Source organism: Tupaia chinensis, unplaced genomic scaffold, assembly GCF_000334495.1.
Source record: "Tupaia chinensis unplaced genomic scaffold, TupChi_1.0 Scaffold000238_1, whole genome shotgun sequence".
NCBI classification, from domain to species: domain Eukaryota; kingdom Metazoa; phylum Chordata; class Mammalia; order Scandentia; family Tupaiidae; genus Tupaia; species Tupaia belangeri.
This window is the reverse complement of record NW_006159716.1, coordinates 8,457,341-8,468,983: the sequence shown is the minus strand read 5'-3', so window position 1 is coordinate 8,468,983 and position 11,643 is coordinate 8,457,341. Positions and strand designations below refer to the sequence as shown.

The following is an 11,643-nucleotide window of genomic DNA, read 5'->3' as shown; positions in this document are numbered from 1 at the left end:
GAAAGAGAAAGCAAGCCACCAAGCCTGGGACTTGAACCGTAGTCAGCCATGTAGGAGTCCAGTGCCTTTTACCACCACGCCACCTGCTGTCCCCTATACCATGCTTTCTTTCTTTTTTTATTTTTTGAGAGGTTTTTTCAATAGGGCGCGTGCGCTCGCCAGAAAGACAGAAAGAGACAGAGAGACAGAAAGCGAGAAATCACCCCCCGGGGGTATGGCCATGCCCCAATCCCTTCTCCTCCATTCTCCTCTCGGAATCTTGGGCACGCACACACACATGCCCAACATGAGTTTAAGCCACTGGGTCCAGAATTCGAACCACGGTCAACTACATGGGAGTTCAGCAATGTAGCCATTACTCCAAATGCTGGTCCCCAATATATTATGCTTTCTTCATCCCTCATCTACTTATGGGCTTGTAGTTGCTTCCATCTTTTGGCTATTGAAGTTGCTGCTACTATTTTTTTTAATTAATTTTAGTTATTATGCAATTTTTTCCCTTTTTTTAGAATTGTTTTAATTTAAATTTATTTATTTATTTACTTTAATTTGACCAGAGAGGGACAGAGCAAGAATGAGAGAGAGAGAGAGAGAGAGAGAGAGAGAGCAAGAAAGAGAGAAAGAGAAAGTGAAAGAGAAAAAGCAAGCCACCAGGTCTGGGACTAGAACCATGCTTGGCCACATGGGAGTCCAGAGCCCTTAACCACCACGCCACCAGCCAGCCCCTATTGCTATTATTTTAAGACTTTGCTACAGGGCACATGCACTCACTAGAGAGAGAGAGAGTGTGTGAGCAAGCTGCCAGGTCTGGGATTCAGACCGTGGTCGGCCATGGGGAGTCCAGCCTCTCATTTGCCGCACCACCTGCTGGCCCTGTGGCTACTATTATGGAGGCACCAACGTCTGTTTAAGTCCCTGCTTTTCCTTGAACAACTTCTTTATTTTTGTAATTGCCAGAGGTACATGCATTCACCAGACAGAGACAGTGAGACAGAGAGAGAAAGGGATAGGGAGAAAGCACCCCCCCCGCCCCCATGAGACATAGTCACACTGCAATCCCTTGTCTCCCATTTCTCCATTCCGTCAGGATTGGGCATGCACGCACATGTGCTTGACATGTTTTTCAAGTCTCCAGGCCAGGTTCCAAGCTGTGGTAGGCCATGTGGGATCCAGGTTATAGGGTAGGCCCATCTGTTACACAACTTTATAAAGTTGGCAAAAGTGAATTCACTTGTTGACATGACCCAAAGATATACTATTTTCTAACATATAAACATAAGAAATAGGGCCAACAGAGCCAGTAGGTGATGTGGTAATTGAGGTAGTGGACTCACACATAGCTGACTGTGGTTCGAGTCCCAGGCCTGGTGGCTTGCTTTCTTAAAGATCTTAGAAATCATGTTTAAGGTGACATGCTAAAATATTATTACTGTGGATATTAAATGTATTCGTTCAAATAATGAATCAACTTAGTTGGACACAAATTTATATTTTTATAATCTTAGTTATATGGACAGAAAATGATGTATTTGATGAATTAGAAATGTAGGAAATTCAGATGACCTAGCTTCTTCACAAAAAACAAACCCAGGTCTTATAAAAAACAGAATGTGTATCTGTATTATACTTAACAGAAAGCACAGAGGGTAGCTAATATTTGTGTTTTGTAAACCAAAATGATTAAGCGAGTCAAATTTATCCAAAGATTCACCTTAATTATGTGAACCTGGCTCTTTAAATTTTTTCTGAGCCAGCTAGCAATTTTTATAAGAAAGTTTTTTTTTTAAAGTCTAGCACATTTAAAGAATGAGAATTTTATTTTAATTTCTATTGTTTTAAGGAACATTAGATTTATATAATCATTTATCTCTTTTTTTGAGAGAGAGATTTTTGCTTATAGGGTGTGCATGCTTGCTGGAGAGACAGAGAGAGAGACAGAGAGAAAATGAGAAATCACCCCCGGGGGTATAGCCACACTGCAATCCCTTCTCCTCTGTTCTCCTCTTGGGATTCTGGGCACACGTGCACACGCACCCTGCGTGAGTTTCAAGCTGCCAAATTTGGGACTTGAATCGTGGTTAACCATGTGGGAGTCCAGCACCTTAACTACTACACCACCTGCTGGCCCCTTATTTGTCTCTTCAAATCAATCAACCCAAGACCTCCTTTTTTTTTTTTCTTTTTGGAGAGGTTTTTGCTATAGGGCGCATGCACTCGCCAGAGAGAAAGAGACAGAGAGCTAGAAAGCGAGAAATCACCTCCCAGGGCAGATGGCAATGCCACAATCCCTTCTCCTCCATTCTCCTCTTGGGGTCTTGGGCATGCACGCACACATGCCTGGCATGAGTTTAAGCCACCGGGTCCGGGACTCAAACCGCGATCAACTCCACAGGAGTCCAGTGACATAGCCATTACGCCAACTGCTGGTCCCTAACCCAAGAGCTCCTTTAAGAAACATAGTACTCTAAGTTATTAATACCTTCCAGATGTAGAAAAAATATTTTACACTCACCATAAAAATTAAAGGCCTCTTCGAATTATGAGCGTATAGACACAGACACGCAAGGCGATGTCTGGCTTCATTTCTACAATTCCAGCCACAGACCAAAAGTAAACACAGACACAGGAAAACTTCCCCGTCCAAATCTCAAAGAACTGTCCCGCTTCCCAGCGGGTATAAAATTCTTAATCAATTTGAGGTCAGAGAAAAACAAAGAACCAAAAGACTAGCAAAGCACATTTTCTTAACAGGCTGTAGGTCCTCCCCCTACACCCCACAGAGATAGCCTCGTAGACCATCAGATTAGATTCCTCATTGCTGCTGCTGCCGAGGGGACATACCCTGTCAGTCACTTGCCACCAAGAACAAACACAGACTCAGCAAGGAGGAAGAAACAAACTCGAGCAGTCGAGAATCGGCAGACTCAAGGTTCTGTGACCTGTGGGATCCCTCCAAGTGCCAAGAAGCCCCTGGGCTCAAAGAGTCCGGGAGGAGCCCCTGTCATAGTTTCCTCAGCTCTGAGCCGTCTCCATGAACTCTCCACAACTGTCAAAGGATAATTTTCAGAAAGATACATCATGACCTGCAGGCAAATATAACCAAACTCAGACGGAAGATTTTATTGAATTCGTTGAATAATGACAGATGTTATGAATGGGTCAAGGGACATTTGAAAAGCTAGGCAACTTAACAAGGAAATGTTAGCATCAGGTTGCTGAGGACTACTCTGCATTGGGATCCCAATCCTACACGGCCCGCAGCTGTTCAAATCCTGGCCCTGGTGGCTCAAAAAGTATGTGTGTGTGCCCCAAGTCCTGACAGGATGGAATGGAGGAGGAAGAATTGTGGTGTGGCCACGCCTCATTGGGGAGTGCTTTCTCTTGCATTTGGCAAGTGCATGTACACATGGGCAATGAAAAAACATCAGATGGTGGAGTTGGACGTTAAAAAGCTGGTAAGTATCCAGCAGGTCATTAATCTTTGGAGTTACCTGCTCTGGCTGACAAAAAATAATTTATAGCTCTCCTGGACAAAATCTACAACACGTGACATCATTAAGTCTGAGTGTCATGAGATGAACCAAGGACACTATTATGAACCCAAAGGTATTGGGTGGCTTCTGTCCCCATATCACGCCGAAGGGATGTGCTGTCCACCATTCATTCGTTTGTTTGTCTTGTTTTGTTTGCCATAAGGTGTGTGCATTTACCAGAGAGAGGACAGAGAGAGGGAAAGGGAGAAATCACCCCTCGGGGCGATGCCACACCTCCATCCCCTCTCCTCCACCCTCCTCTCAGGATTTTGGGCACACGCACACAAGCACCTGGTGTGATTTTCAAACCGCTGGGACCGAGACTCAAACCGTGGTTGATCATGTGGGAGTTCAGTGCCTTACCCACCATGCCGCCTGCTGGCCTCCAGTTTCAGATCAATTTTGGACACTGATGAACACATTCTGGAAGGATTAGCTGCTGTCCTTTATCAAGGTCCAGAGGGATGGGATTCAGGACAGATACACTTTGATTTGGGAGAAAGGAAAAGGAATGGAAAGCCAGTTCGGGGTCCTGCTGAGAGGGCTGTCTTGGGTGGGACCGAGGAGCCTCAGGGTAGGCCCTGGGTCAGGTACCAGGGAGAAGGTTGAAGACAGACCTCTCTCCTTTTGGGAGGGTGGCTCAGAGCCTCCCATGGCCTTTCCACAGTGACTCAACTCACCCCTTCCTTCTAGGAGGCCAAGTTCAGCTTCCTGGGTGGTAAGGAGGACCCACAGATGATCTTCGACTGGTTGGATGTGGAGCGGAAGGGACTCCTCTCCCTTGAAGAATTTAGCTCTGGACTCCGTACGTCTGGCTGTGGGGGCCTCTGGGGGCTTCCTACACAGCCAGGTGTCCCTCTCTGTGCACCTGGCATGGGGCTAGGCTGGATGGGCAGGGGAGGCAAGCCCTTTCCCAGCCAGGGGCCTTTCAAACAGCACCCCCCAAGAACAGATCAGGGTTCCCTGAGCATCCCCTCCTCTCCAGAGAGGCATCCAAGCTCGTTTTCTGACTCTTACCTTCGCCCCAACGACCAGCTTTCCTTGAGAGAGTGGTCGGACATTTCCATCCATCTTGAGACAACAGGCCTTGTCTCCATCTGAAAAGGGTCACACTCTGGCTTCGGTTCAGGGACGTCCAGGTCTCAGGGAGGAGCAGATGGTGAGATATTTAGGAAGTGAAGGCTTCTCAGACACTGAGCCCCCACTGCTGTGGCGTCCTCACAGAGACCCTCAATGCATGGTTCAGCCTTCAGCGTCTGCAGAGCCACACAGGGTCTGCAGGGCAGCCAAGGCTCCAGGAGTGTAGAGGACAGCAGAGAGGAGGGCCAGGAGCCTGCACTTACAGGCTGTGACCACCCAGAGACGGAGCCGCTGAGCGCGGGGAGGAGTCAGGCCCGGGATTGCAGTGGAGGTACAGAGGAACGCCTGTCCACCTGGCCCGAAGGAATCGTCTTCGCATCTGGATCCACTCATGCCCACCATGCAGGGAACGTCCTAATGCTTGGGCTCCCTCGGGGTCACTTGCCGGATCTTTCAGCCTGGCTTCGATCTCAGGGGCTTTGCATGTTCTGTTCTCTGCCTGGAACGTGCTTCTCTGGAAACTTCCATGGCTTGGTCTTCTAATTATATACACCTTAGTTCCAGTGTCACCTCCAGGGGACACGCCTAACCATCCCAACTAAAATCGATCCTCCTAGTCTCTCGGTGGAAATGCCCTTGTTTATTCCTTTGGCTCACTTGGCAAATTTGCTATTTTTTTTCCATTTTTAAAAAGAAGTGTCCTTTTCAACCCTCCCTGGAATGCCAGCTCCGCCACGACAGAGGTTTGGCTAATTTTGTGACCAGCACGTAGCAGATATTCAATAGATCTCGATTGAACGCATGGAAAGTCTGCTGGCCTCTGTGGGGCTGTGCGTGGCTTCTGGCAAGTCTTTGGGCCTCAGAAGCTCCTCTGCAGAGTGGCCGTGTCTCCCTTCAGTAGACTCCCAGGGTGGATGGGAGGGAGGTAGGGGTGTGGCTCTGTATAAATGGGACCACATTATACAGGTACAATCTCTTCCCCAAGGGCTGCAGGAGGGCAGCGTGAGAGGGTAGGGCCTGGGTCCACCCTGCTCCTTTCTGCTCCTCTGTCTCCCAGAAGACATCTTTGGCTCCAGTCTGAGCTCTCAGAGGCTCCACAGGAAGAAGCCACTGCCCTCTAAGCGGGTGTCTGTGACCACCAGCTTCCCCGCGCTGGAGGAGGCCGAAGCTGAGGAGAAGGAGGAATTCTTCGCCTTCCTGGAGCAGCTGGGGACCAGCCACTTACTTCCTGAGTAAGGCCAGTGGCATGTGCGTGTGTGTGTGTGTGTGTGTGTTGGGGCGGTCTGCCAGCCAGAGGGTGTAAGGGCTCTCCTGGACAGTGACAAGGGCATGGGCTTCTGTACAGAGCTGGATGCAAATCCCTGCTGGGCCGCCTATGAGCTGTGTGACCCCAGGCAAGTAGCCTGACCTGTGACCTCTGCTTCCCAGGCTATGGCCACGAAAAGCCATGGGAGCTATCCTGAGAGTACAACCAGGTGCAGAGGCTGCCTGCTCAGAAGGCCCCCACCCCTGCCCTGTTCTACACAACCCACTCCAGAGGGCTAGCCAGCTGGGCGGGGCGGCGGGTAGGGGGGAGTGGTGCCAGTTCCCCCAGAGGTGCATTCTTAAGACCAGGAGGTTCCCAAGGGGTGCCTTTCTTAATTCAAAAAGAGGTCCCCCGGCGGGTCGACGTCAGGCATGGCGATGCCCTGGACTGCACAGGTGTGGAGACCGTCGAGTGTGTCCTCCAGTCTGTGTCAGGCTCTGGCTTACAGGGTTCATGCATGCTCAGAGAAGGGGTGCCTGCCTGAAAACCTCCCCTCCACATCCCCCAGGTGCCTCAGGGTCTGTTAGAGCCAGCAAGGGAGCCACCTCCAGGATCCGTGACACAGGATCCCTCATGTTAGGCTCGGGGAGGGTGGGGCTAGGCAGGGCGGGACCCAGGGTGGAGGCTGGCAGGGCAAGTGGGGTGGGGAGCCATTTACCCACTTGGCAGCTGGGCCTGGGCTCAGCCCGTTGGCAGCTGTGCTCGTAACTTAATTAAGTCCATGTGAAAGCAGCATTTAAGTGCCAGCTGTGTGCCAGGCCTTGGACTGGTGCTTTCGGGCATCTCTTTTCCCCAATGACCTTGCCAGGCAAGCGCCAGCCTCCTCATTTCACAGATGAACCCAGAGAAGGATAGGACTTGTCAAAGGTCACACAGCCACACGGCAGAAGGGAGAAGGCAGACGGAAGCCCTGGGCCTGCAGGCTCCCACATTGCCCACTCACTATTCATCATGAGCCATCAGGGGACGGAGTGTTATGGGAGTTCAAGAAGAGGAAAGCTTCCTGGAGGAGGTGGCATTGGAGTTGCACCTTGTAGGATGTCAGATTTTTGTGTCCCAGATGCCCAAGTATCTTGGGGTGTTGCCATTAAAACCGAGTAGTGGCTCCCCACTGGTCCCTAGTCTCCGATTGTCCTCCTGTCCCCAGGCAGGCAGAGATCTGGCAGCTGTGGGGAAAGCTGCGGCAGGAGGAGCCTGCACTGGCTGGCAACCTGGAGGGCTTTCTGGCCAAGATGAACAGCCGCCTGCGGGAGGTGCGGGCTGACAAGGAGGCTCTGGAACTGACGTTAAAGAAGTGAGTGTGTGGGGGGCGGTACCTTGCCCCATGTCTGACCGAGGTAGGCGCTTTTTACTTTTGAGTTGAAGGCCAGGTGGTGGCATTAAGGCAGCTGGATCTCACATGGCTGACTGTGGGTTAGAGTCCCGGATTTGAAAAACACGCCAGGCACATGTGCATGTGTGCCCAAAATCCCAAGAGGAGAACTGCGGCCTCTCTCTCTCTCTCTCACACACACACACACACACACACACACACACACACACACTCTGTTTTCTCTGCTTCCAGCAAACACAGGAACCTATAGCAAATTTAAAAATATATATTGAGGGGTGAGAAGGTGGCATGGTGATTAAGGCACTGGATCCCACATGGCTGACTTGGCAGTTTGAGTCCTGGATCCAGCATCTTGAAAAACATTCTGAGCACATGTGTATGCACGCCCAAAACCCTGAAAGAAGAATGGGGAAGAAAGGATTGTGGTATGGCCATCCCCCAGGGGAGTGATTTTCACTTTCCATCTCACTCTGTCTCCCTCTGGTGGTGAGCACATGTGCTCTATAACAAGATTTTTTAAAAAATTGAGTTGAATCTGAATTGAATTCCGCAGCTTTGAAAGGAGCCAGGGACCCGCCGTGGGGCCTGGGGACTGGGTGGGCAGAGCTGAGCTGGAAGAGGAGGCTCATGAGACCTGCTGGGAGGACATATTTGGTCCATTAGCAGGAGCGGGCATGGAAAGCGTGTCTCACCCAACTCCAATGGCACCTCTCACGCAACGCCCATACATGTGGGACCCTGGTGTTGGCAAGGGTCTGAGTTACGGGGCAGGGAGATGGGGCCAGGAATGAGACAATGGCGGCCATGTGACAGGGCCGAAGGAACCGATATCTTTGCAATGGGTACAGGAGTCCATGTGGTGGGGTCTGGGTGACCAATGCCAACATTTGGGCCAGGGGACAGTTACTGGGTTGGCTGTCCTCGGGGTGACAGGGCCAGTGGCTGCCGGCAGGGTGAGGTGAGCAGTGGGATGGACTCCAGCCCCAGGCCCTGTCTCCGACCCCTCCAGGCGTGACTCCGCCCACCATCATGAGGTCCAACAGCTCTACGAGGAGATGGAGCAGCAGATCCGCCGGGAGAAGCAGCAGCTGCAGGCCGAGGTGGGCCTCCACCCCCGTGGATTTCTCTGCTGCTAAGGGAGTGCTGGTGACTGGCCAGCGTAGGGCAGCAGGGGGCCCCCAGCTCTGAGCAGCTCCCCAGGGAGATGCAGCAGGGAGTGCAGAGCTGGGCCCCTTCCCCTCTCTGCCAGGGCTTGCTGTCCCCAGGGCCACAGCCTCAGTCTCCCGTTGTTACAGTCGAGGCCCCAGCCAGGAGCGCTGCCCTGGGAGCCCTCCTCTGTAGGACAGCTGGCCTCTGCTGTCCGGGGTGGGGGTGGAGTAGGGCTGGCTCCTAGAGTCTCCCGAGAGGGCTGAGCCTGTCTGCTCCACAGAGTGAGTCCCGGGACCTGGCCCTCAGCTCCCGGATGCAGGAGGTTCTGGAGGCCAAGGAGCGCGAGGTGCAGCAGCTGGCTGAGGGCCAGAGGGAGGTGAGTGACAAACACGAGGTCTCAACGTGGAGAGGCTTAGTGACTGGGCAGTGATATCCGATTCTGGTCTTCCTTGTCAACTGAGTGACCTTGGGCACTTTTGTTGTTGTCGTTAAATTTAGTTCTCTCTTCCATGAGAGGGCAGGAGATAGAGAGACAGAGAGATAGTACCTCCAGCAGGGTCTCGGTGCCACGATCCATGCCCAACCTCAGCCAGCCCCAGATCAGGGACATGTGCATGCCCAGCACACTCAGGCAGGTCTTTGGACATGAACCCAGAACCTTCCCATGTGGGTCAGCCTGGCAGGGTTGTGTTACCCTGCCCCATCTTCCAGTCCCCTGGGCAGGGTTTTGACATCTCGGCCTCAGCATCCTCATCAGAGAAACAGAAGTCAGAACTCCTGTCTCAGCAGGCTGCCAGGATGATTAGCAACCCTGTACGTGAGGGCCTGCGAGGGTGCTCGGCACCCAGTAGGTGCTTTACACAGCACGGTTGTCCCTGTCTCTGCATCTGTCCCAGCATCCGGCTCAGGGTCAGATGACATCAGGTCTGCTGCCTGATGTCCAGGTCTCGTAGCCTGCGGTCACCTGTGGCTGGCACTGGGGCTCCGTCTTCAGCTCTGAGACCCAGCCCCACCGTCGCTCCCTGCCTCAGCTTGCAGGTCACTGACCTTGGCAAAAATCCCCATTTGCTGTAACCAGGACAAGCAGCACCCCTGCAGCCCAGGACAAGGCCCCCAGCGCCTTCCCCATCATTGCCTCGGCCGGCCCTGTCAGCAGGCCCCCTCTTCCTCATGGCAGATTTCCCAGACGCCTCTGCGGTGGCTCTCCTTGGACATCAAGGCCGGTCTTTCATGCCAGGAGAGGAGACGGAGCTTTCTACAGGAGGCTCTTTGTTCCGTCTCCTGTGAGCACAAAACTGTGCCTCCTTCACTCCACAACTACTTTTCGAGCACCTACTGTGTGCCCAGTGCTGTCCTGGGTTCTGAGGAACATAACAGACACAGGCCCTGCCCATGCGTTACAGCCTTCTCAGGGAGACGGGTGCTAAAACACACGAGCAAGACACATGGGATGTGAGCTACTGCCGGGTGCCGGGGAGGACGAGGAAAGCAGGGAAGCGCGAGAGAAGGGTCCGGGGGAGTGGAAACGATTGGTGAAATGAGTTGATAAGGGGTTCAAGAAAGGCCTCACTGAGATGGTGACCAGGGAGTCAAAACCAGGAAAGGGGAGGGTGAGCCACGCGATGTCTCGGGGAGAGCGTGCCTGCAGGGGCGGGAAGTGCAAAGGCCCTGTGGGGTGAGCTGTGCATGACCGAGAGGAGCAGAAGGACCTGGGGACTGTGGGCAGACAGAGGCAGGGGAGACGGCAGTCAGGGTGTCATGGGGGAGCAAAGGGCTGGGGGAGACCGTGAGGCCTGAAGGCCACTGGGACAGCGTCACTCTCACCCTGAGGGCCCAGCAGTGCCCCGTTGCTGGGTCATGGGATGTGTCATTGAATCCGGAGTGCCCTGCAGACCGGCCGGGGCTCAGCAGCCTTTGCAAGGCTTCGAACAGAGCGGGGTGTGGCCTGGCCGCCATGTGGGCTATGGGGTGCTACCAGTTTGTGTTTCTCACCCCGGCCCCTTCTCCTTCCCACCGTGACATGTCACTGTCTCTCCTGGGTGGGAGGTCACGGGACAGAGTAAGCTGAAGAGGGGTAACTGCCCCCTCCTAATGCTGTGTTTGAAGGTGGGTCCCCAGAAGTCCGGGCAGGGTTATACCCCACGGTGGCCTTGGGAGGCCACTCCCGGCGATGAGACTTCTCTCCTCCTCACCCTGCACACCCGCAGCTGGAGGCCCAGCTCCACCGCCTCAGTAGCACGCGCCAGGAGGCCAGCTCTGAGAACCAGCAGCTGCGGGAGGCTGAGCGCGACCTGGCCGGGAGGCTGGAGGAGGTGCGGGGGCAGCTGCAAGTGACCAAGGGGCACCTCAGTGCCTCTAGGGCCCGAGTGTCCTGGCAGATGGAGGAGGAACCCAGGCAAGTGGCTACCATCCCTGGACTGGGTGGGGACCAGGAGCGTCCTGGAAGGGCAGGGGTATGAGTTCTCTAAGTTGTAGTGAGCAGGCGGTGCTCACGGGCTCTTCCCTGCAAGTGGCAGGTGGGCCAGCCGAGGTTACCATGCCTGCCCAGATAGGGGAACCGAGGTATCCGACAGGCCAAGCCCGCACAGCTAGGTTAGGACACACGTGGGCCAAGTCACGAAGGGGGCTGAATCCCACATGGCCGACTGCGCAGCTCAATCCTGGCCCAGCAGCTTGAAAGCCGTGCCGAGTGCATGTGGGTACAGGTCCCAAATCCCAACAGGATGGAGAGATGAGAAGGGACTGTGGCACGCCCACACCCCACAGGGCCTGCTTTCTCCCTCCCTCTCTGTCTCTCTGGTGAGTGCACACACTGGCAGATTACACACACACACACACACACACACACACACACACAAACACACACACACGGTACCGTGCGGGCCTGGATCCCAGGTAGGCCATTGCTCTACTTGTGACGGCTGGAAGGAGCGGGGTAGGAAGGCCAGAACAGTCAGGGAAGGCTTCCTGGAGGTGAGGCTTCCCAGAGGCCTTGAAGATGAGCAGGATCGGATGAGAAGGAGCAGGGAGCACATGCCAGGAGAGGAGGACTACAAAGGACAGCCAGTTCTGGCTTGCAGCAGACTGCTGTGACACCCTACCCTGCCCATCCCTAACGTGGCTTCTCTGCTTCCCTCTCAGTGTCCCCAAAGCAGGTGAGAAGGCCCCAGACCCTCAGGCTGTTTGCCCCGAAGTGGCGCCCCTGCCTGGGCTGTTTGGGGGCAAAGATGAATGGGAGCCAC

The 11,643-nt window shown here is 53.8% G+C and overlaps 1 protein-coding gene across 1 annotated transcript in view; it reads left to right on the top strand.

Moving 5' to 3' along the window:
• The window catches only part of RAB44 (RAB44, member RAS oncogene family), a 42,593-nt gene that overhangs the window by 16,972 nt on the left and 13,978 nt on the right, over positions 1-11,643 (top strand). The window contains exons 3-8 of the mRNA XM_027771888.1: positions 4,227-4,338; positions 5,671-5,845; positions 7,067-7,213; positions 8,262-8,352; positions 8,682-8,777; positions 10,609-10,854. Coding sequence (XP_027627689.1) covers positions 4,227-4,338; positions 5,671-5,845; positions 7,067-7,213; positions 8,262-8,352; positions 8,682-8,777; positions 10,609-10,854 — 867 coding nt within the window. The remainder of the gene's footprint in view (positions 1-4,226; positions 4,339-5,670; positions 5,846-7,066; positions 7,214-8,261; positions 8,353-8,681; positions 8,778-10,608; positions 10,855-11,643) is intronic.